Genomic DNA, 26,077 nt, shown 5'->3' with positions numbered 1-26,077 from the left:
AGCCTTTATGCTACTGCATTGGGGAAGTATAAAGAGACTATATTCGCAAACTATGGAGGAAATGCAATCTGCACAGAGTAATGACAATAAAAAAGTACATAAAAAGTATATAGAGAGTAACTACCTTAGAAGAGTGTACACCAGTGATGTTTGGATTGATCCCAAATTAGCGAGTGCCTGTGGTCACCGCGGTTACGAGTCATCCAAAAATATTTTGATATTCGGGTCGCGTCAGTCAGGTCGTTTTTTAAATAAAGATGCCAATTAACAATTTTAAACAATTACTACAATTTATATATAATTTCGGTCCGAGTTGGGGGCGGGTTAGTTGAAAACGTTGGTCAGGTGCGGATTGTTTATACATTGACCCGCGCATCACTGGTGTACACTAAAAGAAGTTACTGCTTTATAAGTGTAAAGAGTAAGAACTTTAGAAAAAGTTTAGAGTAATAACAGTAAAACGTATATAAAAAGTCTATTTACATTTAGCAGACGCTTTCATCCAAAGCGACATTCAAAAATTAGGAACATTACATTACGAGGGCAATAGTAAGCAGTGTTGGGGGTAACGCATTATAAATAAAGTTCATTACGTAATAATATTACTTTTCTGAAGTAACAAGTAAAGTAACGCATTACTTTATAAATGTACACATTATTATGTGAGTTACTTTTTTTAAAAAGTAATGCGAGTTACTTTTCAGTTTAATTTATTTGTTTAATAAAAAAATTTAAAGCATTTATACTGAACGTAGTCACGTAGAATTACGCAATCTATGTGTGTGCGACTGAGCAAGAACACTTTGAGTCAGAAATGGAGATGGCAGGCTAGAACTTGACATTTTTGCGATGGAAATATGCAAATGAAAGAGTTCAAGTTTTAGCCAAGTAAAAAAAGTAACGCAAAACTAACTTAAAAGTAACGCAAGTATTACTTTCCATGAAAAGTAACTAAGTAACACAATTAGTTACTTTTTTGGGGAGTAACTTTATATTGTAATGCATTACTTTTAAAAGTAACTTTCCCCAACACTGACAACAAGTGCTTTATACCAAGTTACATGTTTTCGCAAATCTGTAACAATACCTGTTGGGAGAAAGTTGTTTTATATATATATATAGTAATTCCTTTAGAAGAGTGTACACTTAAAAAAAATGTTACTTTTTTAATGTATATAGAGTAAGTACATTAGAATTAGTAAAAATTACATATTTAAAGGATATAGAGCAGGGGTCTCCAACCTTTTTGGGAGCAAGGGCTACAGTACCACAATGGATAATACAATCTGAACTGAAGAGCTAATTTTTTTGCTATAGTCTGCTTAAAACTTTTTTGTTTTACTTCTTGTTTTTATTTTATTTTACTCGTTTTATCATCGTTTAAAATGTTAACATACACTGTAAAAAAGTTCTGTAAAAAATTACAGTATAACTGGCAGCTGGATGCCAGTAACTTACTGTAGATTTAAATGTATGTTATTTACTGGCAACAGTTTGTTTAAAGTTTAATAAACATTAAACATTATAAGTCTTTATCTTTACAGAATAAAACTAAAATAACAACAAAAACTGAAGCTGCATAATTACAGCTAATTTTTTTACAGTGTACATAAAAGAAGCTAAGCTTATATAAAAATATGTAATGATGAATAAATAAATATTAAATTTAAGGGCTATTTATAGATTGTGCTTTGTGGAGATGTTGGAGACCGCTGATATTGGGGTGGTTTCCCAGACAGGGTTTAGGTTAATCCAGCGCTAGGCCTTATTAATAATAGGTTATTTTTAAAAAAATTTACAAGCATACCTTACAAAAAAAACACTACAGGTGTGCATCTTAAAGGGATAGTTCACTTTAAAATTAAAAATCTGTCATCATTTACTCATCCTCATGTTGTTGTTTTTTTGTCTTTTTTTATAAACACAAAAGAAGATATTTTGAGAAATGATGGTAAACACACAGCAGATAGTGACCACTGACTTCCATAGTGGGAAAAAAATATTTATAAAAATATTGTAATAAATGATAAAGAAAATATTAAACACACAGTTGACGGTACCCATTAAATTCCATCATATTTTTTTACTCCTACTATTTAAGTCAATGGTCACTATCTGCTGTGTGTTTACAATCATTTCTCAAAATATCTTCTTTTGTGTTTATCAGAAAAAAAGAAATTCATACAGGTTTACAATAACATGAGGATGAGTAAATGATGACAGAATTTAAATTTTAAGGTGAACTATCCCTTTAAGACAAAACCATGTCAACAAAATATGTTAAAATGAAACAGGACAAGGAGTTTTTAAGTGAAAGCAGCTTAAACATGCATTTTAGTCTGGGAATGGGATAAGCCCTGTCCAGGAAACCGCCCAACTTTAGAAGAGTGTACACTAAGTACAGTAAATGCTATTTGAGACTATAAAGTACATTAGGATGGTATAAAGTAATAAATGTAACTTATTTATAAAAGTATACAGTAAGTACAGTAAAGAGGAACCACATTTGGGTCATCGACACGTTTCCATCTCCTCCATTAGTGTCCTGGTGGGACCTTCACTCCCAACATGAAGTCCACAAAAGACTACCCGGACGAGGTCATCAACTTCATGAGGAACCATCCCACCATGTACAACGCTGTGTATCCAGTGCACAAGCGCCCCCTGGTGGTCAGGACCAATGTGGACTACGAGTTCACCACCATCACTGTGGACCAGGTGACTGCGGCTGATGGAAACTATGAGGTGCTCTTTTTGGGAACAGGTGAGTCGGTAACCATCTTTATTTTGAATTTTATGTATATTATTTTGTATATATGTCACATAATGCTAAAATGTTTCAAATTCAACATGTATTGTTTTATGCTATATCGTATCTCTTCTTAAAATGACTGCCCTCTAAAACATTTGTTAAGAGTAAGTGTATGTTTACAAGATGAAAAAAGCGGTTTCATTCCTTTGAGTTGATGTAATACTTATCAGAGAGACACAGATCTGACGCTTCTTGGATGTCAAACACAAAGGAGGAGTATTATGTTTCTCTTAAAGCCAGAGGGTCTAAACCAGCCAGTACTGCGACATTTTCTCACTTGCTCGTGCACGCGCTTTGATTTCTTCTCTTAAGTTTTTTTAACCTTTAGTTTAAAATGACATTTGTGTTTCATCTGTGCTTTTTTTGCTTAAATCATCTTTGCATGGCCCATTACACCTAGAACAGCCCACAGGAACATCTTCGGCTTTTAGCTACTGTCATACCTCTGTATTCAAAGCTCAGGTTCGATGTCACCGCTCCGGTCGCAATAAATCTCTAACAGCACACGCGGAGGAATGCAAAGGGCAGGTTTAAATTAAACATGCCCTCCGATCGGTTTTGACAGGGTACAGCTGAGCTTAAAGAGGAGTATGGCGTGAAAAGCTGTGAAAACAGAAGACAAAAGAGGGATTTTGAAAGGAAGGGATGGTTAGATGGAAATGGGAAGGGTGTTTGAGGTAAATGCGATGTAATGAAAGATTGACGGAAAGGTTTATCGTGTTATTTATGAAAGACGACTGGAAAATGGAGACAGATAATCTTTTGATATTGGTTGATGCTCTGTTATTAATCTGACTCTCTTTTGGCCCACAGATAAAGGTACAGTGCAAAAAGTCATTGTCCTGCCTAGAGATGACCTGCAGACAGAAGAACTGGTTCTGGAAGAAGTTGAGGTCTTTAAGGTGAGAGACACAAAATAAACCATTTCAAGACGCCCAGGTTTATGGGTGATTGTATATTGCAGGTACATTTGATGTCTGCTTTTTTTCTAAATAGTTATATTTTTATTTAAATAATTTGGTACTCATTGTCATGGATGTAATATTCTCTGTAAACGGTGTTGGGGGTAACGCATTACAAGTAATGTGCATTACGTAATAATATTACTTTTCTGAAGTAACAAGTAAAGTAACTTTACTTTTACTTTTTAAATGTAATGAAATATGCATGATGAAATATGCAAATTCTAAATGCAGAACATTTCAGTCATAAAAACACCTGCAAGGCCTGAAAGAGATCAAGCCTCAGCCAAAAAAAGATAACGCAAAAGCAACTAAAAAGTAACGTAAACATTACTTTCCATGAAAAGTAACTAAGTAATGCAATTAGTTACTTTTTTTGGGAGTAACTTAATATTGTAATGCATTACTTTTAAAAGTAACTTTCCCCAATACTGTCTCTAAAAGGGTCTTATTTAGCTTAACCTGTTAATTGCCACTGTCCCGTGAGCGGGATACCCGAGTTTACTTTAATATTTTTCATGTAAATGTTAATCTATCACGACAAACTATATATTGTTGGAAAGGTCTAAGAATGTAGTTTTCATATTTCAAAACCTTTTAGCAGTAATAATAATGCAGTGACTGTAATTTATTCATTTGTGACAAGAGTATGCAGCAAAGCATTTTTCTGATCATTTTATGTATAAAATAATACTATATTGCATTATTTTTATTTATTACAATAAGTTTAAACTGCTATAACATTTTTTCTTATTTAAAGGGATAGTTCGGCCAAAAATAATATTAAACCCATGATTTACTCACCCCCAAGCTGTCGTAGTTGCATATGTCCATCGTTTTTCAGACAAACACATTTTCGGATATTTTAGAAAATGTTTTAGATCTTTCAGTTGATTAAATGTAATTTTGCGGAGTCCACCCATAGTCCACGACCTTCAAGTGCAAAAAAAGTGCGTCCATCCTTCACAAATTAAATCCAAACGGCTCCAGGATGATAAACAAAGGTCTTCTGAGGGCAATTCGGCGCGGTTTTGTTGTAGAAATATCCATATTTAAAACTTTATTAACGAAAATAAATACCTTCCGGTAGCGCCGCCATCTTAGTCGCATCCGCATTCAGGAGAGAGTATTAGCGTAGTGTACGCACTTTTCTTAGTGACGTATGACAAATTCGGAGGGCGGGTGCACAGAGCAGCAGCAGAGTAGCCTCCGTAGGCTGCGTAAGCTCTCATCCCAAATGCGGACGCGACTAAGATGGCGGCGCTACCGGAAGGTATTTATTTTTGGCTGAACTATCCCTTTAATATTTTCACCTCCCTACACTTCTTTAAAAAAAACTTTAAAAAACAAGACGAAACTATTTTTTTCTGAAAAAATGCTAGAGTTATATTAATTTGAAGGGGTACATCACCAACAGGACCATCAATACACTTTTTTACAGAAAATATTATATTGTTATGGCCTATAACATCTTGTGATTTATGACAATGAGTATCAAATTATTTAAATAATAAAAATATAACCATTCAAAAGAAAAAGTAGGAAAAAATGGTGGTATAAGAGGAATAATTGACTCCGGTCCTTTGAATTATTTAAAATAATGCGCATTACAACTTTGGGTGTGCATTATTTTAATATTTTGTAAAATATTTAATATTTCAATTTTTGTAGAAATGACAGTATTACTGGCAGCTGTTTGGCAGTAACTTACTGTAGATTTAAATTGATGTTATTTACTTGCAACAGTGTGTTCAAAGTTAAATGAACATTAAACATGTTTATCTCTACAGAATAAAACTATAAAATAACAGCCTCGTGCAAAGCATTCTGGGAACCAAAGTAAAAACAGAAAAAGGTTCAAGAGGATTTCTGGTTTCCCACATGTTTTGCATGAGGCTGTTATTTTAGTTTTATTCTGTAAAGTTAAAGACTTGTTAATGTTTAATCTTCATTTAACTTTGAACAAACTGTTGCCAGTAAATAACAAAGTTAAATCTACAGTAAGTTACTGGCAAACAGCTGCATAACAGCAAATTTTTACAGTTTTCCTCTGTTTCTCTGTCAGGTACCTGCTCCTGTCACAACTATGAAGTTATCTTCAAAACGGGTAAGAATTAGCTTGTTACTGTTCATGATAACTTGTTTATATGGGTTTAAATAAGTCCTAAAAGTCATGAAATAAACCTAAGGTCATGAGTATAAGGGTACAATAACAACAAACCGGTTTATAGCAACCATGAGCTAAACTGTCTAAAAATCATGTAATTCATTCTCGTATGGGAATAACAATTAAATAGAAAGTATTGAGAGAGATGTGTACATTTCATTTGAGTTTCGCTTTTCATCACGCTTTGTAATGATGTCATAGCACATCTGCCAACAATCCAAGAAAGTCAGAATTGCAGCTCGGTGGCGTGCCAGAAAAATTGATTTAAAACAGACAATTTTTTTTTTAAACCTGCGCAGACCTGCTTGCATTTTTTATTCACGGCATCTATTGGCTTAATTAGAGACAGTGGGGTTTTCTTCTTTCAAAAGAAGATTTTATCATCTTGAAACATTTCTTATCAATTTATGTTTGATCGATTTTCTGTTCTTGCATTTTTTTAGTTATCTGATCAAGTCCATGTTTTTAATGTTATTGCAGCAACAACTGTATGTGGCATCTGAGGTGGGCGTGACTCACCTGGCCCTGCACAGGTGTGACGTCTATGGCGAGGCGTGTGCAGACTGCTGTCTGGCCCGGGACCCTTACTGTGCCTGGGACGGATCCTCCTGCTCTCGATATTCGGCCTCACAGAAAAGGTAAACTTTCCCGAACAGTCAGAAAAGCTTAATGATGCTTAAAGGGATCGTTCACCCCAAAATGAAGTCACAGGTTTTAGTGTAAACTGTCCCTAATGATACAAACATCCTGCCCAAAGATCACTATCCAAAAGCTTGAGCGTTCATGTGGGTTTCATTTTTATATACAATCAGGCTCCAAACTTCTGGGAAGATTGTGTAAAGATTGCACGTCAGATATTGTTACTGAACGTTTTGCTTCTGTGGAGTCAGAAGATGGACATCACAGTGAAAAGATCTTTATTAAATGTTTCATAAGATTGAGATCAGAGCTCTGTGTTGGTCATTCAACCTCCTGTGATCCACATCTGGACAGATTGTGTGTGGACCTCAGGTTGTGCAAGAGAAGTAAATTGTTGTTTTTATTCAGGATAGAAGTTTCCCAGAGTTTCCAAAAACATGAAACACCGGAATTGTATTGCATTGATGACTTACATTATTGGCTACTTTGTCTTGATCTTATATGTGACCCTGTTTGACCTTAAAGACCTGACTTCTAATCTAAAGTCTCATAATCTAAAGATGATATGAATCTAATGATTGATTTCAATATTTGAAATGATCTTATTCGGTCAGTTTTAAAGATATCAATGTTATATTTTCACAGAATATTTTTTATAATTTAAATTATTTAGGATGATTTAATGTAAATTCTTACAGTATCTTGTATGTTGGGTGCTTTTCAGACGCAGTCGACGGCAGGACGTGAAGTATGGGAACCCCATACGGCAATGCAGAGGATACAATTCCAACAGTAAGCTTTTGTCTCCAATTCAGCCAATCTAAAGGAATGTTCTGGGTTCAATCTAAAATTTTACTGTCAGAGATTGTAGTCTGCTGTTGATTATAACAGAAAATCATTTTTGCTCAACCAACAGTTTTGTACAAACAAAACACATTGACTTCAATGGAAGTTTAATATTCAATTTTAAACATGTCATTCTCAAAATATTAAAATATGTTTATCCCAGAACATTCATTTTTTGCAATTGTCAATATTGGAAACTGCAGTAGTATAATAATAAATAATCAAACATCTAAGTTACTGCATAAAGTAGCTTTACAGTAATAAGGTGCAGTCATAGGGTCAATTTTTTATCTGAAAGTGATATACGCTTTCCATTGATGTATGGTTTGTTAGGAAAGGACAATATTTTGGGTATACAACCATTTGAAAATCTGGAACCTGAGGGTGCCAAAAAATTAAATACTGAAAAAATAAAAGTTTACAGTTTAAAATAGTCCAAATGAGATCCTTAGCAACCCATATTACTAATGCTAAATAATTATTATAACTAAATATATTCATTGATCATGATCTTTACTTAATATCCTTGATTTTTTTTTCATAAAAATAGATAATTTTGAAACATACAATAAATGTGACCTGTGCTGGCAAGTTGAGTTGAAATGAGCAAATTTTCAAAAATGAGTTATTTATATTTTGACATTCTCATAAAAAAAACCTTCAAAACGATGTATGATTGTTATCTGACATAAAAATATGAGAGTTCACCTGTTTGAAGTTGACAAAGTCAGCAAAGTCAATTTTAAGAAAGATCGAGTTAAATACCTTAAATCCCTTGTAAAACAAATAGATTTGGCGCACACAGTCAAAAACAATATCTATAGGAAAAATATGTGTTACACTTTTTCTTTTATTGTTTGATTGACACTAAGAGATGCACGCATCTTTGTATAGATTAAGCATTAAGAACAGTAAACCTCTCAGAAAATGTACAAATAAAGATCCCTTTAAATGTTTAATGACTATTTAGAGCATTTGGAATCACTAGACGAGGGTTTTAATGTACTTGTTTTAATAAAAAAAACTAAATTTTAATTAACTCTTTCCCCAACAGCGTTTTTTTTTAATGTTGCCACTGCCAGCGCCAGCATTTTTTATGATTTTTACAAAGGTTTAATGCCTTCCAGAAAATGTTCTTCTTTAAATATATAAACAGGCTATCAAATGATACCTCTCAAATATCAGGTTTCTTAAAAAATACAAAATTTTGAGCAAAAAGCTAATTGCATTTTTGTGAAGAACTTTTTATTAATATCAAATTCAGAGGGATGATCAAAACATGTACTTTGGGGTTTTATAAGTTGGATAAGAGTGCAACCTGGTGGATAATAGCGGAAATACGGATTGCCGGAAAAACTTGTCATTGTCAGGGAAGCGTTTTCTCTTAATTGACGAGTTAACTCATCAATGACGGAGAAGAGTTAAAATTGATGTTTATACTTTCTTTTCCCTGCAGCTCAAAATTTTGACTCATTTTGCCAGCAGGGGTCAAATATTGTTGGCTATTGCTACAATATACTAGTGACTTATTACTGGTTTCATGGTACAGGGACACAAATACTATTAACTCTTTCCCCACCATTGACGAGTTATCTGATGAGGTTTTATGTTAATCTGTAATATCGCGATTATCCACTAGGTGATGCACTTACCCAATTTATATTTTTTTAAACTCTGTACGTTTTAAAAATCGTTCTGAATCTGATCTAAGAAAATTCCTCAACAAAAATGCAATTATTTCAGCTTTTTGCACATATTTAAGAGTTTATAAGCAGAGAAAAAAAAATAGATAAGATGAAACTTTTTCCACTGTTTGTTTGTTTGTTTGAAAGCAGAGGGTCTGTTCTTTTATCTGTTTATATTTTATATATTTTTGAAGAGACACATTTTTTTGGAATGCATTTTGTGAAACTTGTGAAAATTACAAAAAATGCTGGCAGGCAACTTTAAGAAAAAAGGCTGGCGGTAAAAGAAGTAGACAGTTAAGACATGTGATACTCTCTGTGAAAACCAGGCTGAACTCTTTAACATGGCCTTACTAATGTAATATAAGATTATTACAGAATGTAATGTATGATAATTTTGTAAATTGCAAAAAGTGACTTTAACTGGGTTTTCATAGACTGGGTCACATATAGTATGATATACAGTAAATAATCTGATATGAATAATATAATGGATACCAGATGTCGAGTGCAGTATTTTTGTTTCATAATTCTGAAATTGTCTGTATTTACAGTAGTCTGATTGATTTTTAGTTTAATTGACAGCCGATTCGTGTCCTAAAAGTTCCTGATCAGATCTCATTTCAATTGTAGTGTATTGTTGATGTCTATAATAAATGATGTGTTTTTCTCACTGTCCAGCTAATAAAAACACACTGGAGTCGGTGCAGTACGGGGTGGAGGGCAGCAGCACATTTCTGGAGTGCCAGGCCAAATCTCCTCACGCTGCTGTCAAATGGCATCTTCACAGAGACAACAGTGACCGGAGACGAGAGGCAAGTACACAAACCCATACATACTGTACTCAATCATATGGATATGGACATTATACTGGTAACTAGTGATGCACCGATGTATCGGCCGCCGATATTTATCGGCTGATTTTTGATGAATTTGAAACCATTGGCATATCGGCAATAGCACGAGAAAGGCCGATACCGATTGTTTATTAATTAACTGCATAAAGAAATCCATTATATGCAAAAAATGAGTTAATGTTGGTAATAAAATAAATGCTGAATAGCAAAAACCACCTTTTAAGGTTGTCATGCTGTCTTATTATATTTGTTTTAGCTTAATTTGTGCCTCTCTTATTATGTTGGTCAGTTGAATGTTAATTAGATCCAATCCATGTTCAGTAAAAATTATTTGATGCAGAAATAAACTAGCTAATAGACCAACTGTATAGTATTGTATACAAGTGTTTAATATCGGTATCGGCCAGAAGTTGTCTGTTTAAATCGGTATCGGCCCAAAAAAATCCTATTGGTAACATGTTGGTATGTGGCAATTGTGGTCTTTTTGTACATGTTTGACATCAGCCCAATATTGAAAGCCAACAATATCAGAGCTATCAGTTTTTTTTTCTAAACCAGAAAGTAAACTCTTTGTCTATCCAGTGTTTCCAAAGAAAATAAACAGTACAACTTTTCTACTTTATACTGTTTTCATTATTTCACCCAAAGCGTGTATATCTCTGGATTGATATTTGGATATTGCTATTGGCCAGAATATCTTCATCAATACAAAGTCATGTGACTTTAGATATTAATTCATCATTCTTTCTCTATCCAGGTTCGCAGCGATGGCCGTGTGTTGAAGACGGACCAGGGCTTACTGCTCCGATCTCTACATGCTTTAGATACTGGAATCTACGTCTGCACAGCCACAGAGAAAAACTTCAAGCACACGTTGGTCAAACTTCAGCTGTTGGTTTTGAACAACCAGGCCGTCAATAACATCCTGGTGGAAACGGGCCGCCCGGCAGCTTCCTCGCTTCAGTCCAGCGCCTGGACACCCAGCGCCGGACAATACAAAGACCTTCTCACCATCCTTAGCCAGCCCGAGATGGGCCTCATAAACCAGTACTGCCAGGACTATTGGCAGTACGGAGACCCGCTGATGGGAGGCATCAAGTCCAAAGACCTGAAAGAGCTCAAGGAACAGAAGAAACCACGGAATCGCAGACATCACGGGGATGAGGAGGAAACATGAGGGGTGGTGGTCCAAAACACAAAAAGACTATAAAGTTTTAAAAGAGAAAAACCTGGAATCTAAAACTTCCATCGAATGAACTTTGCAAATCCAAATGGAATTCCCTTTTAATGCATAAAGATGATATCATACACAGTATTTATTGTAGGTTGTATATAGTACCATTCTGTGGATTTCTTTGTACTTAAATAGAAAAAATGCTCTTTGTGTATACCGTAAGTACGTAATGGGCAAATATTATTGTAATATTTTTGTCAAGCCAATTTTTTTTCATCTTCCGGGCATTGATGACTGTTGTGTACATTGACATAACTCCATTGACTATGAACTGAGTCGGACTTAAATGGTTGAGATGGGAAAGGGAAGAGCGACCGGGCACCTTGCCCGTTGGACTCTACACAGGAAAAGACATTTGGAAAGGCGGGGACGTCATGATGCTTCTCACCACTAGTCCCACCCCCAAGTGCATTCTGGTCCCTTACTGGTTACAATGATACACCGGCTCATATCGTCTTCCATGATGTCACTGTATGCACACATTTGTTTTCATTGCACAAATGTTAAAATGTGTCATGAACGGACACTAACAAGTTTAGTCAGATGTGTAGAAGCGCTGCTGAGGGTTTTAGTAGTAGCATTTTTATTTGTATTTTTTATTTTGGAAAAGACTAAAAGCACAAATCGACCCACACGGACAAGTATCTGTGTAAATCTGTGTGAAGTTGCATTTCACCCCAAAATTAAAACTATAGTTAGGTTGTTTTACCATGTACCAATTTTAAGCAAATTTTATTTATTCATCTGGGCATTTTATTTTTTTCTGATTCACATTCTTAAAGATGATTCCCTCATACAGTATTTTTTTTTAAAGTAAACATTGTATTTTTGTCATAAATTAAAAGCATTATTTCCTCTAAATTTGAGGTGAAATGTCATAAACATGTTCTCCAAATATGACACGCTTCACATTTTCAAATGTGTACACACTGTACTGTATAAAAACATTTGATCCGAGTTTTTAAACTACTCATGGTTTCGGGAAGCTGGCTTCATTGTGTGCATGATTATGTAGTGGTACATTGTGTATTGGGTGAAATTAAAGATAGCTATGTTGCAGATCTTTCTGTTCTTATATTTTATTGTAAGGTCAGTGTTTGGCCACACAGTGCAAGTACTCGCAGTAAAACGACAACGATGATGAGGTTACGTTCCTTGTGAAATACCATACGTTCTTTCTCCAGTTAAAGCAGTGTCTTACGTTGAGAGAAAATGGTTGTACAATTTCTAGGTATTTTTAAGATGTGTCTTTAGAAATGTTTGTGTTTTTATTTTGTCATCCGTTTGAGACTTAAAGCACAGGTGATGTTACGGTGATTATTGTGTAAATGATTTTCTTTCCCCTCTTGCTGTTGCTAACTAATAAATTAAAGCTCTATATTTTATAGTAATCCAGATGTTGATTTTTTTCTTAACCAATTATTCTTGCTGTTTAGTTGTTTGTTGGAAGGCTATACTTTAATGACATGATTGAATGATAATTTACCATAGCAAACTGTAGTAAATTAGTGACGTTGAAAGTACAGTACCGAAAGTAGAGTAAATGTCTTCAGGACACCCATGTATAACACAAGCCAAATAGAGACACTTTTGAAGCTTGTTTTTTTTTTAAGTAAAATGAAAGTGGATGTGGAGCAACCAGAATTTTTTTTTTTATCAGCACTTGGGTTCTAAAGAAAATCAAAAGACATTGTGGGTTTACAGAGATTTTTGGGTTTAATGTTTTTGAATTTAAAAAATATATATTTTTAATCCTTATAAATTAATATATATTTCGTGTATTTAAAAAATGTATTTTAGGGGCAACAAAAACATTTCTCATTTGACAACCCATACGACAAAAAAAAATGTTCTGGTCAAAATATAAAAGTTTGTATAAATTGTATAAAGTATCAAATGTACGAAACATAAAAGTATATTTTTACAGGTTTGTAACAAACAAAGTTTTTCTGTCAATGCAATGTGAATATAAATTTGTTTTTTAAAAATATTTCAAAATAGCCAAAGAATATATTGGTAAAAAAAAAATTTCTAAACATATTTCATAATACATTTCAGTGGAGGAGAGCAGGGGCGAAAGTACCATTTTTCAGAAAAACATAATTTTAAAAGATAATGTTTTAGACAGAGATATATTTTTGCTGTGGTCAATAACTCACAAGTGTGGCCTATAATTACCAGGTGGAATTTTTAAAATGTAAAACGACTTTTAAGTATAATTTGTTACTTTTAACCATGTCAGCTGGGATGAAAGTAACACACAGGTGGGTCAAAAGTAACACATATGAACAAGATAGATTTTTGTGTAACACTTGTTTTTACACGATGCACTTGTTCTATACATGACTATGACTTTGTTGCCTGCCAGCATTTTTTTGTGATTTTCCCAAAGTTTTCACAAAATGCCTTCCAGGAAAGTTTTCTTCTAAAAATATATAAATATGCAAATATATCAAATTAAAGAACAGACCCTCTGCTTTCAAACAAACAAACAAAACAGGAAAAAAACGTTTTTTCTCTGCTTATAAACTCTTAAATATGGGTATTTTTCTTCATAAATTTTTTTTTCCAAAAAACTGAAGTAATTGCATTTTTGTGAAAAAAAAATTTTAGAGATCAGATTCAGAATGATTATCAAAACATACACAGAGTTTAAAATTAATAAATTATGTTTTGGCTTCAGTTTTTTCATAAATTGGGTTAGTGCTCCATCTAGTGGATAATTGTTTACAATTAACATAAAAATTAATCAGGAACTTTTTATGCAAATGTTTCTGTTAATTGACAAAATAATTAGTCAACGGCGGGGAAAGAGTTAATATGTAACTGCAAACATATTTTGTCCTTTAGCTTTAATTACATAATTTAAATAATTAAATTAGATTTTCATTTTAAATTTCAGTTTCATCAAATGTTTCAAAAGCAACCTGACAGTACAAACTTGAATTGTTGAGAATTTTTTTTAACAGTAAGAACACTTTGAAAATTAAATTAGCATAATATCAATTCTCAACATAAAGCAACAGCGGGAAAAACGTACTTTCGTCCTTATATTTACACGCCATTTTCTTATAGGGATGCACCGATATCGATACTGGTATCGGGTATCGGCCTCGATACCACATTTTCTAAAGTACTCGTACTAGTTAAAAGGCCCCCGATACCAGGGATCGATACCACGGTTTGAGAAATGTCTATGTTTGAGTGGCGTGTAAGGGGTTAATGCCTCGTGTTGTCCAAAGAGGCAGAGTTTACAACAAACTGGAAAACTAGTCCCTTGTTTTTTTTGTTAAATTATGACTAAAGCTGTTACCTGTAAATTTAAATCATGTTTTTTATTAAGTACTCGGTATCGGCAAGTACTGAAATGCAAGTACTCGTAATCGTATTCCAAAAAAGTGGTATCGGTGCATCCCTATTTTCTTATATTCTGAAAAACTCTGCGAATGCAAGCCTCAAAGTTTGTGTTACAGTACTAAATAACCTGTAGATTGATCAGTACTGTAACACATAAAACCAGAAAAACAACGCGTAGAAAAAACTGCCACTTTAGGAATTCACATCGAAAACAACTTTCTAAACCTACATGCATGAAACTATTAGGGCTGCACGATGTGAGGAAAAGTTGCGATGTGCGATGACATTATTTGATGTTGCGATGACGATGTGAGTTGCGAAAAATATTTTATATTTTTTCATGTTTTAGGGGCCATTCACATGTCGCACCTAAAAACGCGTGGAAAACGCTAGATACGTAGGTTATTGTGACATGACCTGCACGCTGCACTTGTGTCATTCTGAAAAGTTAAAATGTTTTTGAGATACCTGGAAATAACGAGCGCGTCGCACCACGTGCGAGTCGCGACCGCGGCGCTTTCAGAGCGCACATACATTTGAAATAATGAACTTGAGCGCGCAATAGACGCAATATGTGAATCACTGCTTCCACAGTACCTGTGTTTGCGGCGTCATCTCTCCTAAATCCAAAATAATTCCATGATATGGCTGAAGTGCTGTTCCTTTTCACCACAAGGTCTTCGTCTGACAACACATCTTCCTCACTCTTCTCTCCTTTCTCGCCATCGTTTTTGCTAACAGGCACAGCGTCGCAACTGACACCTCACAAATCATGAGCGTAGCTGACTTGGGGGTTCCCCTGATTGGCATAATAGCATGAACGCGCAAACCATCCGTGCGTCCCAAACTGCCTACTTCCATACTATATAGTATGCAAAGAGTAAGAGAAGTAGTGCTTTTCTCCTACTATATAGTATGGAAGTATGCGGTTTGGGTCGCAGGGCATGTCTTCAGGACTAAACGTGATAGGTCAAACATTTATTACATGCGCTTACCGTTTTCCCTTCATTCATCGCGTCAAAGCTGTCTGTTGCGATGTGTTCATCGCGTGAGTTCATATCGCGATGACGATAAAAATTCGATGTATCGTTCAGCCCTAGAAACTATGACGAAACAACGCGATATTTGTCAGCTCTGTCAGGGTTGCGTGCTAAAGATGCTATCATAGTTTGGAATGCAAATGTTGTCAGAACTCTGAAAAAATCAATTTGTTACTTTCGTCCAATGTTACTTTCGCCCCAGCCCAGTTCTACATGTTTGACCATTTTGAAATATATTTAAAATTATATTTTTGCTGTATGGGATCCGCTGCAACGCGCGTGCGTCCAATGAAATCGTCTACTCTATACTGTACTATTTTGTCTTGTGTGTGAATAATAAAAAAAGTTATGAACAGAGTTAAAAGTTAACAGTAATAATGTTAAGCAAAGTAATACTTTGTGAAACTCGAACCAGCAACCTTTTGGTTGCCAAACCTGAACTTGAGCCACTACACCACCCACATAAACTGAGAGAGATGATAGGAGAAATGAGACCAATGTTGCTACATTTTTCTCGGTGACCGCACATGGTTTTGCAAAATGTAATGCGTGTCTGCCCGTCACTGCATTGTTCTTTCTCGGGCACAGCGGGCAGCGCATTCATGGTACGAGGACCTTGTTACCCCCACATTTCATCATCACTAGCCTCTTTTGTCACGCTTGTCCCCCAACAGACAAACTACTGTCTCTGCCTTATCTGATAACTCCCATGATTCCTTGTTTCTGGTGCCTGCATGCCGATGGTGGGCACAGTCCTGTCAGTCAGTAATAGCTGCCTGTTCTCACCCACTGGGGTGATGGGTGATTATCAGAGTGAATAGTTGAACATATTGAGGACAGAATGGCTTGAAATCCCACATACTTATCTTCCCAACCCATCTGAGGAGAAGGAGGAGGGGTTCATCCTTTCAACATGCCATCATAGGCTGTCATTATTTTGGAAAGGCCTCTATTCAGAGCTACGAAGTCTTTTGTTAACAGTTTTAAAACTTGGGAAAAATAACTTCTGGTGGTTGATATTATGTCCAAGCAGATGTTTTTAGAAGTGTAGCAAAAAAGCTTAGACTGGCACATCTTAAAGTAACCTGATCGGTCTGAAAAGAAGACATCAGAAGAAACATTTACCGCTGGTCTTATCTGTCTGAAATCAAGGCCGCAGCGGGGGCAAATTACTTTCCAGAAATGCCATTACAACCTCCACAGTGTGTGATCCTTTTGAGAAGATTAGATGCATTAGATAAAGAGACGGATGCAAAATGGAACAGTAGGAATTGTGTACAGGACTGCTGGGAAACTTCATGAGTTTTTTGTAATGTTTTGTGGTCAGGACATGCAGTAAGCAGGACACTAGACTCTGATGTCATAGGAAAAGTCTTTTAAAGTGGTTTAGATGCAGATGATAAATACTGATTCGTCCTCAAATGCTGATCTGATGCCATAGTGAAGCGCTGGACAGACAAATAAACATTATTAAGTAATAGAGGTCAGGCCAAAATTATTCTATAGATATTTATAACAGCTTGCTTCACTACTAGTTTGACTACTTTATGGCTCACATGTGTAATATGTGATGTCAACCAGCAGAGGGCAAACTTGGCTAAATCTATTAGTTGTTTCTGCTTCTGCACATCCAGTTTTGCTTTTAGGATCCTATAAGCCAGAGGTTTTCAAACTGGAGGGTGTGAGATGGTGCCGGGGGGCCCAGTTTTATGACATTTTATAAAATACATTATCATAAATTCTGTGCAATTAAACCTTAGAATAATAAGGCTACCAACCAACAGCACTACATTGTATCATTTAATTGGTTTTGTTTAATTGTGTCATCAATTTTGTTTGTAGGGGGCGTGAAGGTATGCACCCTACACATGGGGAGCACACGCCGAAAAGATTGAAAACCACTAAGCTATTCACCTTATTTTTCACGACAACAAGGGCGGGGCCATTGCGCTCATTTTGTCAACGTACTTCCGGTTGCATATGATGAGCAGCTGAGGCAGTGGCTGAAGGCGACGCGTTAAACTTAAAAAGCTCACTCAAGCGCCTTAATGTTTGTTTCTTACCAATTTTAACGGATGGGAAGCCCCGGTAACTTTAAACCACGCCGGGTGTTGAAAAGGTGGTCAGTTTCAGGTAAGCATTCTTAGCTAAATGTGCTCGTTCGCCTAACGTTAGATTCGTGAAGTCCGTTCTACGAATAAACTTAAGATCAGTAACGTAAGTTTATAAAATGCAATTATAATTCATACAAGTTACCGAGATTTCAGATGCTAGAAGGTCAGTTCATTTCTCATTCAGATGTTGATGATAATGACCTATTAAACGACATATTATTTAACACTGAAGTTAGGGGTTGTGTGTATAATGTTACTGTCTCTTTTTAATGCATCTCTCTCACACACACACACACTGTTCTGTTTAAAGGGGCGGTGAATTTGTCGATTTTATTGTTTTATACTGTTGCCTGATGTCTACTTATGATGTCCGCGTGTTTTTTACATTCAAAAACATCAAAAACAATAAGTAATAGGCTATTTTGTAACATGGATTAGTGGCTCTCTGGAGAAATGGTTCGTTTGAAGGGGCGGGCCGCATTGAAGACCTGGACGTAAACACCCACTGCTATGATTGGACGGCTTCATTCCCCGTCATTACATGTGGGCAAATGTTTTAAAAACATTAATGTGATAAAAATAGCAGCCGAACACAAATATGTTTGAGCCACAAAAGATTCTGGGTGCTAAATATGATACACATAAATGACAATACGTATATTAAAGTAGAAACAAAACTCGACGTGACTAAATTACCGTATACAACACAGTAAGCGCGCATCAAATCTAAACTGCGGCTAATAAATCCTTATCAATAACTTTGTATATTTCGATTGTGCTTGTGAAGTTGCTTTTACATTCACGTAATGTTAAATACCACAGTTATATGATAAAAAATACGCTTTGTTGAGTATTTGACCTTTCAAACGTAACTTGCCTAAATTACCGTATACAACACAGTAAACGGGAATCAGAATCTAAACTGCGGCTGATAAATCCTTCCTTATAACTATTTTTGTATATTTCTACCTTTAAATTACAGTCGTATTGTTAAGTGTTGTACCTTTATTAATCGTTTAATGTTTTTAGTACATTAAAACAGTCAAACATACGTGTTTAGACACGGATGTTACAACAGACATATCAAGCGATCTCTTCTAACAAAGCAATAGTGAAACGCAGTAACTTAAATAAAGTAAAATGTCTTACTGTGTATAATGCTGTGTCATTGTTGTCAGATCCAATATAAGTGGTGCTTTTAATCACAGTCTCTCTGCAAATCCAGCATCGACTTCTTTCCAAATGAATCCGTGTACACAAAGTTAACAAACACACCCCACACGAGCTGGAACTTCTTCAAAAGCAAACTTTTTCCACGCATTTAATGATATGTTCCAAGCCTCCGAATTAAAGTATTTAGCTTCTGTGTTGTTCCCACGCGGTTCTTCCACAACCGAAAATGCGTTTCCAGTCTATCATAACAGATCACCGCGTCAAAATAAAAGTCTCTCAGAAAAAAATGTATTTAAAAGTCATTTTGGTTACATTTGTCAATCTTCAAAGACATATTTACTTGTTGAGACACACGTGTGTCACGCGAAGCTGTGGGCGGGGCTACAAAAGTGATCCTTGTATTTGGCTATGGGGCGGTGCTTCAATTCTACTTTGACGTCATAGATTTCCGAATTCCACACTGGCTTGTTTTACTGGCTTGGTGCCAAAAACTGTTATATTTCAGTAGCAGGGACGTTTTCAGTTCTGAAACTTGCAGGATGTTCATTTAAGTATGATGACCTCTTTTATAACAAATTATCAAGTTAAAATTGAGTATTTGATTCACCGCTCCTTTAAGTATGGATGTCATTTATATATTAATTCTCATGATGCAAGTTTCTTTTAAATACTAACATAAAAATGTTTATTGTTATATTATTTTCACAGATGCATTGATGTTTAGTGATGCAGTGGACAACTGTGAGGATGATATACAATCAACATGTTCCTGAAACACAATGGGAGGATCAATCCGTCTCTGAACACAACTACACTTTAAAATCACAACTCAACCTGAAGCAACCTACATCTGACATGGGAAAACAAACTTGCGGTTTCCCGGACAGGGCTTATGCTGGTCCCAGGCTAAAATGCTTATTTGAGCTACGATAATTTAAAAACACCTTGTACTCACATACCTCAACACATATGAGTGCCATTGTTTTATCACAAGATGTGGTTTGTTTGTAAAAACTAAAATGTCCTAATATAATTAAGGCCCAGTCCTGTAAACCCTGTCCGAGAAACTGCTTCAATGCTTCTGCTTCATGTGTTGAGCTGGCACAAATGTACATATCTCTGCTGAGAAACAACCATCTTTGTCAGCTTTAAACAGGGTTGATATTGCATGCATTACACAGTCGCTAAGCACATCACCAGTACATACACCAACAGCTTCCAGATAAACACTTGGGATCAGCTCCTGATGACTCTGATAAAGCTGCGTCTTAATTCATTGCAGGGTGGTCTTGCTGAAAAGTTTCTTAGTCCATAGTTATTTTTATAAACCTTTACAATGTGACCTGATTTTACCTGTTGTAAAGTTACATTAAACCTTCATATGTGATCAGATGTCATGCAGTGATATTAAACATTTACAATGTGATCAGATGTTACCTGCCATGCAGTTATATTAAACCTTTACAATGTGATCAGATGTTGTGCAGTTATATTAAATCTTTACAATGTGATCAGATGTTACCTGTCATGCATTTATATTAAACCTTTACAATGTGATTAGATATTACCTGCCATGCAGTTATATTAAACCTTTACAATGTGATCAGATATTGTGCAGTTATATTAAATCTTTACAATGTGATCAGATGTTACCTGTCATGCAGTTATATAAACCTTTACAGTGTGATCAGATATTATATGTAAGGAATTTCTTAAACCATATGTGAGCTTTGTAGATTCCACTTAAAAGGATTTAAGTCTCCTGATTTGAAGGAATAAGTGTTGGCAAGTTTGCAAATGAATTCTATCATGGTACATTACCACATAAAAATGAAATAGTTATTGGACTGGCTAAGGTGCACATTTGCTTTAAAAAAGACGAAATCACGGTGTAAATATTGGTAGGTATATATACTTTAAAAATTTTCAATGCTGCTCCTTCTGACAGGACGAGGTAATGAAATATGTCCCATAGGTTACTTGCCGCGGCTGCTTCATATCGTCTAAAAAGGAGACGATTGATGGGACATTATAATACTATCCGAGCGTCGTATGAAGTTTTCTCCGTGCTCCTAATTTAAAACATTTACAGCAGGTGCGATATTTGTCATTTTGCTAAAGTTATAGTGAACTACAAACAATCTTCTAACCACCAAACTAGCTACCGAATGCACTGTGCCATATTAGCAGCGGAAGTCGGTTGACAAAATGCGGAAGAGCGAAGAATTGAAAAGGGGCGTGGCGGAATAAGGTGAATAGACCAATTTAGAGTAGACGTCACAGTTACGTCACTGCAAGCTGCGCGCGCAATGCGGTTACAGAAAAACAGTGGAAATGAATTAGACACGAGTGAAAAGAGCAAGATAACTCACTAGAAAATGTCCGGTTGTGCTGTTAAGTGTCAGAATAAGAATGCCAAAAAAGATGGCTTTCATTTTTATAGAATACCATCGTCGAAGACATCATTTAAAGATAAACGTAGGTGTTTATGATTACAATAAGCCCTTAAACTGACAGAATGGAGCGAGAAAATCATCTGGAAATCTTTTAAAGGGGCGGTGAATTTGTCGATTTTATTGTTTTATACTGTTGCCTGATGTCTACTTATGATGTCCGCGTGGTTTTTACATTCAAAAACATCAAAAGCAATAAGTAATAGGCTATTTTGTAACATGGATTAGTGGCTCTCTGGAGAAATGGTTCGTTTGAAGGGGCGGGCCGCATTGAAGACCTGGACGTAAACACCCACTGCTATGATTGGACGGCTTCATTCCCCGTCATTACATGTGGGGAAATGTTTTAAAAACATTAATGTGATAAAAATAGCAGCCGAACACAAATATGTTTGAGCCACAAAAGATTCTGGGTGCTAAATATGATACACATAAATGACAATACGTATATTAAAGTAGAAACAAAACTCGACGTGACTAAATTTCCGTATACAACATACTAAGCGCGCATCAGATTATAAACTGCGGCTAATAAATCCTTATCAATAACTTTGTATATTTCGATTGTGCTTGTGAGGTTGCTTTTACGTTCACGTAATGTTAAATACCACAGTTATATGATAAAAAATAAGCTTTGTTGAGTGTTTGACTCTTCAAACGTAACTCGCCTAAATTACCGTATACAACACAGTAAACGGGCATCAGAATCTAAACTGTGGCTGCTAAATCCTTCCTTATAACTAACTTTGTATATTTCTACCTTTAAATTACAGTCGTATTGTTAAGTGTTGTACCTTTATTAATCGTTTAATGTTTTTAGTAAATTAAAACAGTCAAACAAACGTGTTTAGACACGGATGTTACAACAGGACATATCAAGCAATTTCTTCTAACAAAGCAATAGTGAAACGCAGTAACTTAAATAAAGTAAAATGTCTTACTGTGTATAATGCGGTGTCATTGTTGTCAGATCCAATATAAGTGGTGCTTTTAATCACAGTCTCTCTGCAAATCCAGCATCGACTTCTTTACGAATGAATCTGTGTACACAAAGTTAACAAACACTCCCCACACGAGCTGGAACTTCTTCAAAAGCAAACTTTTTCCACGCATTTAATGTTATGTTTCAAGCCTCCGAATTAAAGTATTTAGCTTCTGTGTTGTTCCCACGCGGTTCTTCCACAACCGAAAATGCGTTTCCAGTCTATCATAACAGATCACCGCGTCAAAATAAAAGTCTCTCAGAACAAATGTATTTAAAAGGCATTTTGGTTACATTTGTCAATCTTTAAAGACATATTTACTTGTTGAGACACACGTGTGTCACGCGAAGCTGTGGGCGGGGCTACAAAAGTGATCCTTGTATTTGGCTATGGGGCGGTGCTTCAATTCTACTTTGACGTCATAGATTTCCGAATTCCACACTGGCTTGTTTTACTGGCTTGGTGCCAAAAACTGTTATATTTCAGTAGCACGGACGTTTTCAGTTCTGAAACTTGCAGGAGGTTCATTTAACTATGATGACCTCTTATATAACAAATTATCAAGTTAAAATTGAGTATTTGATTCACCGCTCCTTTAATAATTAGAATAGAAAATAAGTAGAGAAGATGTCCGGTGTTCTGTTGAAGTCTGTTCCCTCCATGTGTTTCTTATAGCGTTTTTATCACGTTACAATTATAATTATAATTTATTAAGGAAGAAATAATAGAAAACAGGAAAATTATGAAATATTTAACAAACGCTATAATATATAATACATGATAGTATTGCTTTTACATGTACTTTAGCGATTCAGACTGTAAAAATATTTGATTTAGCAAAAAAGAACAATACATATACATTACATACATGCATATCAGTAGCCAAGCCATTTAAACTTTTTATCTATCTAAAAAATAAACGTTACGTGATTAAAATAAGAAACATTGCACTAAAGGGAAACATATAGGAATCAGACTTCGACAGAACACCGGATCCATAAAAATCACGGTTTAATGCTAAAACACTTCACAACCCTACTGCGGAGCAGTCACTTTCTGCAACCAGTTTGGCTCCGCCCACAAAAAACGTCATCTTTGTTTGCAAACACGAAATTGGTCTATTAAAGGGTTTTATATATTGTATGCTTTAATAATAATAATAATAATAAGAAGAAGAAGATTATTTGTTTATCCTTTCATAAGAAATCATATTCTCTCTTTACAGCGTCACTCCAAACTCAAATAACTTTTATCTTGAAAGGAATGAGATCGTAAATGTTACTTAAATCATTCCATATGAAAATGCAGTTTTTCAAGTAATTTCTAGTACTTACCTTACTGATCTTTATGCTGTTTTTCCACTAAAACGGTGTCACTTCCTGGAGAATTATGTCATTTGGGATACCAATAAAACATATTTCCTGCGTCCGAAACCGAAGGCAGCTTACTTGTTGCCTCGCTGCCTCAAAAAAAAAAAAAATAGAAAATATAACTTTATTTACACTAAATTTGTAATTACAGCCACTATCTTGACCGCCATTTTATTGTTTCGAACTGGACTAGGCTCGACCAATCACATTTTTTTTTTTCGACCAATCACATTTCAGCAGCAGCCTCCTCACCAAGGTCACCAATTTACGATTAACTAAGAATAACAGTCAACTTTATAATTGGTAATATTCTGAAATAAGACTTGATCTTGATGATGTATGCAGCTTTTAAATTGAGAAACGGCCTGGATTCGGACGTGCCTTGATGCCTTTCTGCATAAAAAAAAAACACTTATTAAAAGTGTACTGTGGTCAAACGATCGATTTATATGAAGAAAATACGTGATGACAATCCGCTGTAAATCAGATCTGGGATTCTGTACACCGGACGGTTCAAAAAGTGCCGCCAGAAAAAGTGATGATACGCGTCATCTTTGATTTTGAAATACCATTGGCTCTCATGTGTCTCATCATGACCAATTGCATCATTACATTAGCTAAGAATGTGAAACGCTATTGGCTGCCATGACTCGTGACCTGTTGTGTCATGCTCTAATGTTCCGGTAAATGTTTGAATGAAATCTGATTGTACTTTGCATTCATGCATGCATTTCTTCATATAAAGTGATTATATGGCAAGGTTCGCAATGCGAATTGTTTGTAATACTTTAATACTGTGGTTTTTTTTGGTAAACATTTATGCAAAAAAAACCTTTGACTACTTTTTCTTGCTTCTTATGTTTTATATGCTTTATTGGTTGTGTTTAGGTAAGAGTGGGTTTAGATTCTACAAAATATCGTTAAAACCATAAATGTTTATAAAACTATTAATACATTTACAAATGCAGAGAATGAAATGCGTCTGATTAAGACAAAAAAACAACAACATTAAAACGTAACCACATGTTATATAAACTGCTGGCCGCTAGAGGGCACTAATCGCTTACATGTACCTTGACGTCGTAATATGACGCTTGCACAAACGAACTATTTTAGGTTGTTACTTTTGAAGGACAGTCTCTTCCTAAAAAATATTAATATTTTAAAATATTAATTTAAGTTTAATGGGAATGAAAAGGTTATTTCTTTGTAATTGAAATTCCTTTTTTCCACAAATGTTACTTTAGTTATTTCATTAGTATTTAACAAATTTTACTATCGTTCACTGTAAAAACCCTCTAGTGCCTGCATGCTTTTTTGCGAAACAATACACTTTTTTTGGGGACAGTAAACAATTGCAAAATCACTCAAGATGCAACTAGAAACTTGCAAAAGATGAAAGTCAGTATTGAAAATGTAAAAGTGAATAAACAAAATCACACATAAAGGAGCGAGCTGAGACACAAGTGGCAACCACATTCAGGTTCAAGTTCTTAGAAGGGACCAAATTTGTTACCCAATCCCACCCTATCTCTCTCCGGTCACTACTGTCCTTTGTCAGTAAAGGTAAAAGGTTTTAAAAATTTGGTTTTGTAAACCTCATTTAACCTGGTAAAAACTTGAAGCTATACAATTGAAAAACGAAACCAATAGGCTGTATGCCCAGCTGCACTACTTCCTGAACTTCAGCCAGTTCCTTGTTTCCTGTCTGCCATTATTGGTCAAACTGATTAATCCAGGTGGGCCTGACCTCAGTAGTCACAAACAAACTGATTAATCCAGGTGTGCCTGACCTCAGTCAGTAGTCACAACAACAATAATCAGACACACCAGGATTAATCAGTTTGTCCAATAATGGAAGACAGGAAACATGGAGCTGGCTGAAGTTCAGGAAGTAGTGCAGCTGGGCATAAAGCCTATTTATCTTTCATCTTAAAGATATCAAGAAACCTTCAATATTTCTTAATTAAGAATTGAATGCAGAGACAGGGAAAATTATGAAGTCAAATCAGTCTAATTATTTAAAACACATACTTAGGTTTACTGGATCGTGATAATGGGATGAATGACAAACTAAACTGATTATCATTTAAATCAAGAGAGTTTAAAATCCAATAATATTAAAGCAATAATTTACTCCAAAATAAAAATTAGCCATAAAAGAAACGTGTGTAGATAATAACAAAGAATTACAACTACAAATAGATGATCATTTCGTTTATTTCCCTTAAAAGCATGACAGTCAGAGTTAAAGAATACAGAGGTTGAGGTGGAAGGAGGCCAGACCTCAATGTATTCACAGGTTCACAGTCAACTACATATCAGAGAAAATAGGAGAAAAAATCAACAGACATCGAACACCAAAGGCAATTGTGAAGCACTATT

General features: G+C 35.3%; 1 protein-coding gene across 1 annotated transcript in view; it reads left to right on the top strand.

Moving 5' to 3' along the window:
- Positions 1-12,593, top strand: part of sema3fb (sema domain, immunoglobulin domain (Ig), short basic domain, secreted, (semaphorin) 3Fb) — an 85,564-nt gene extending 72,971 nt beyond the window's left edge. The window contains exons 13-19 of the mRNA XM_065240974.2: positions 2,542-2,764; positions 3,626-3,714; positions 5,840-5,881; positions 6,422-6,579; positions 7,305-7,372; positions 9,793-9,926; positions 10,726-12,593. Coding sequence (XP_065097046.1) covers positions 2,542-2,764; positions 3,626-3,714; positions 5,840-5,881; positions 6,422-6,579; positions 7,305-7,372; positions 9,793-9,926; positions 10,726-11,145 — 1,134 coding nt within the window. The 3' untranslated portion in view covers positions 11,146-12,593. The remainder of the gene's footprint in view (positions 1-2,541; positions 2,765-3,625; positions 3,715-5,839; positions 5,882-6,421; positions 6,580-7,304; positions 7,373-9,792; positions 9,927-10,725) is intronic.
- Positions 12,594-26,077: the final 13,484 nt, after the last annotated feature.

The sequence above is a fragment of the Paramisgurnus dabryanus genome, chromosome 14, assembly GCF_030506205.2.
Source record: "Paramisgurnus dabryanus chromosome 14, PD_genome_1.1, whole genome shotgun sequence".
Taxonomy (NCBI): Eukaryota; Metazoa; Chordata; class Actinopteri; order Cypriniformes; family Cobitidae; genus Paramisgurnus; species Paramisgurnus dabryanus.
Note: the sequence above shows the minus strand (reverse complement) of the source record. Positions and strands in the feature narration are given on the sequence as shown.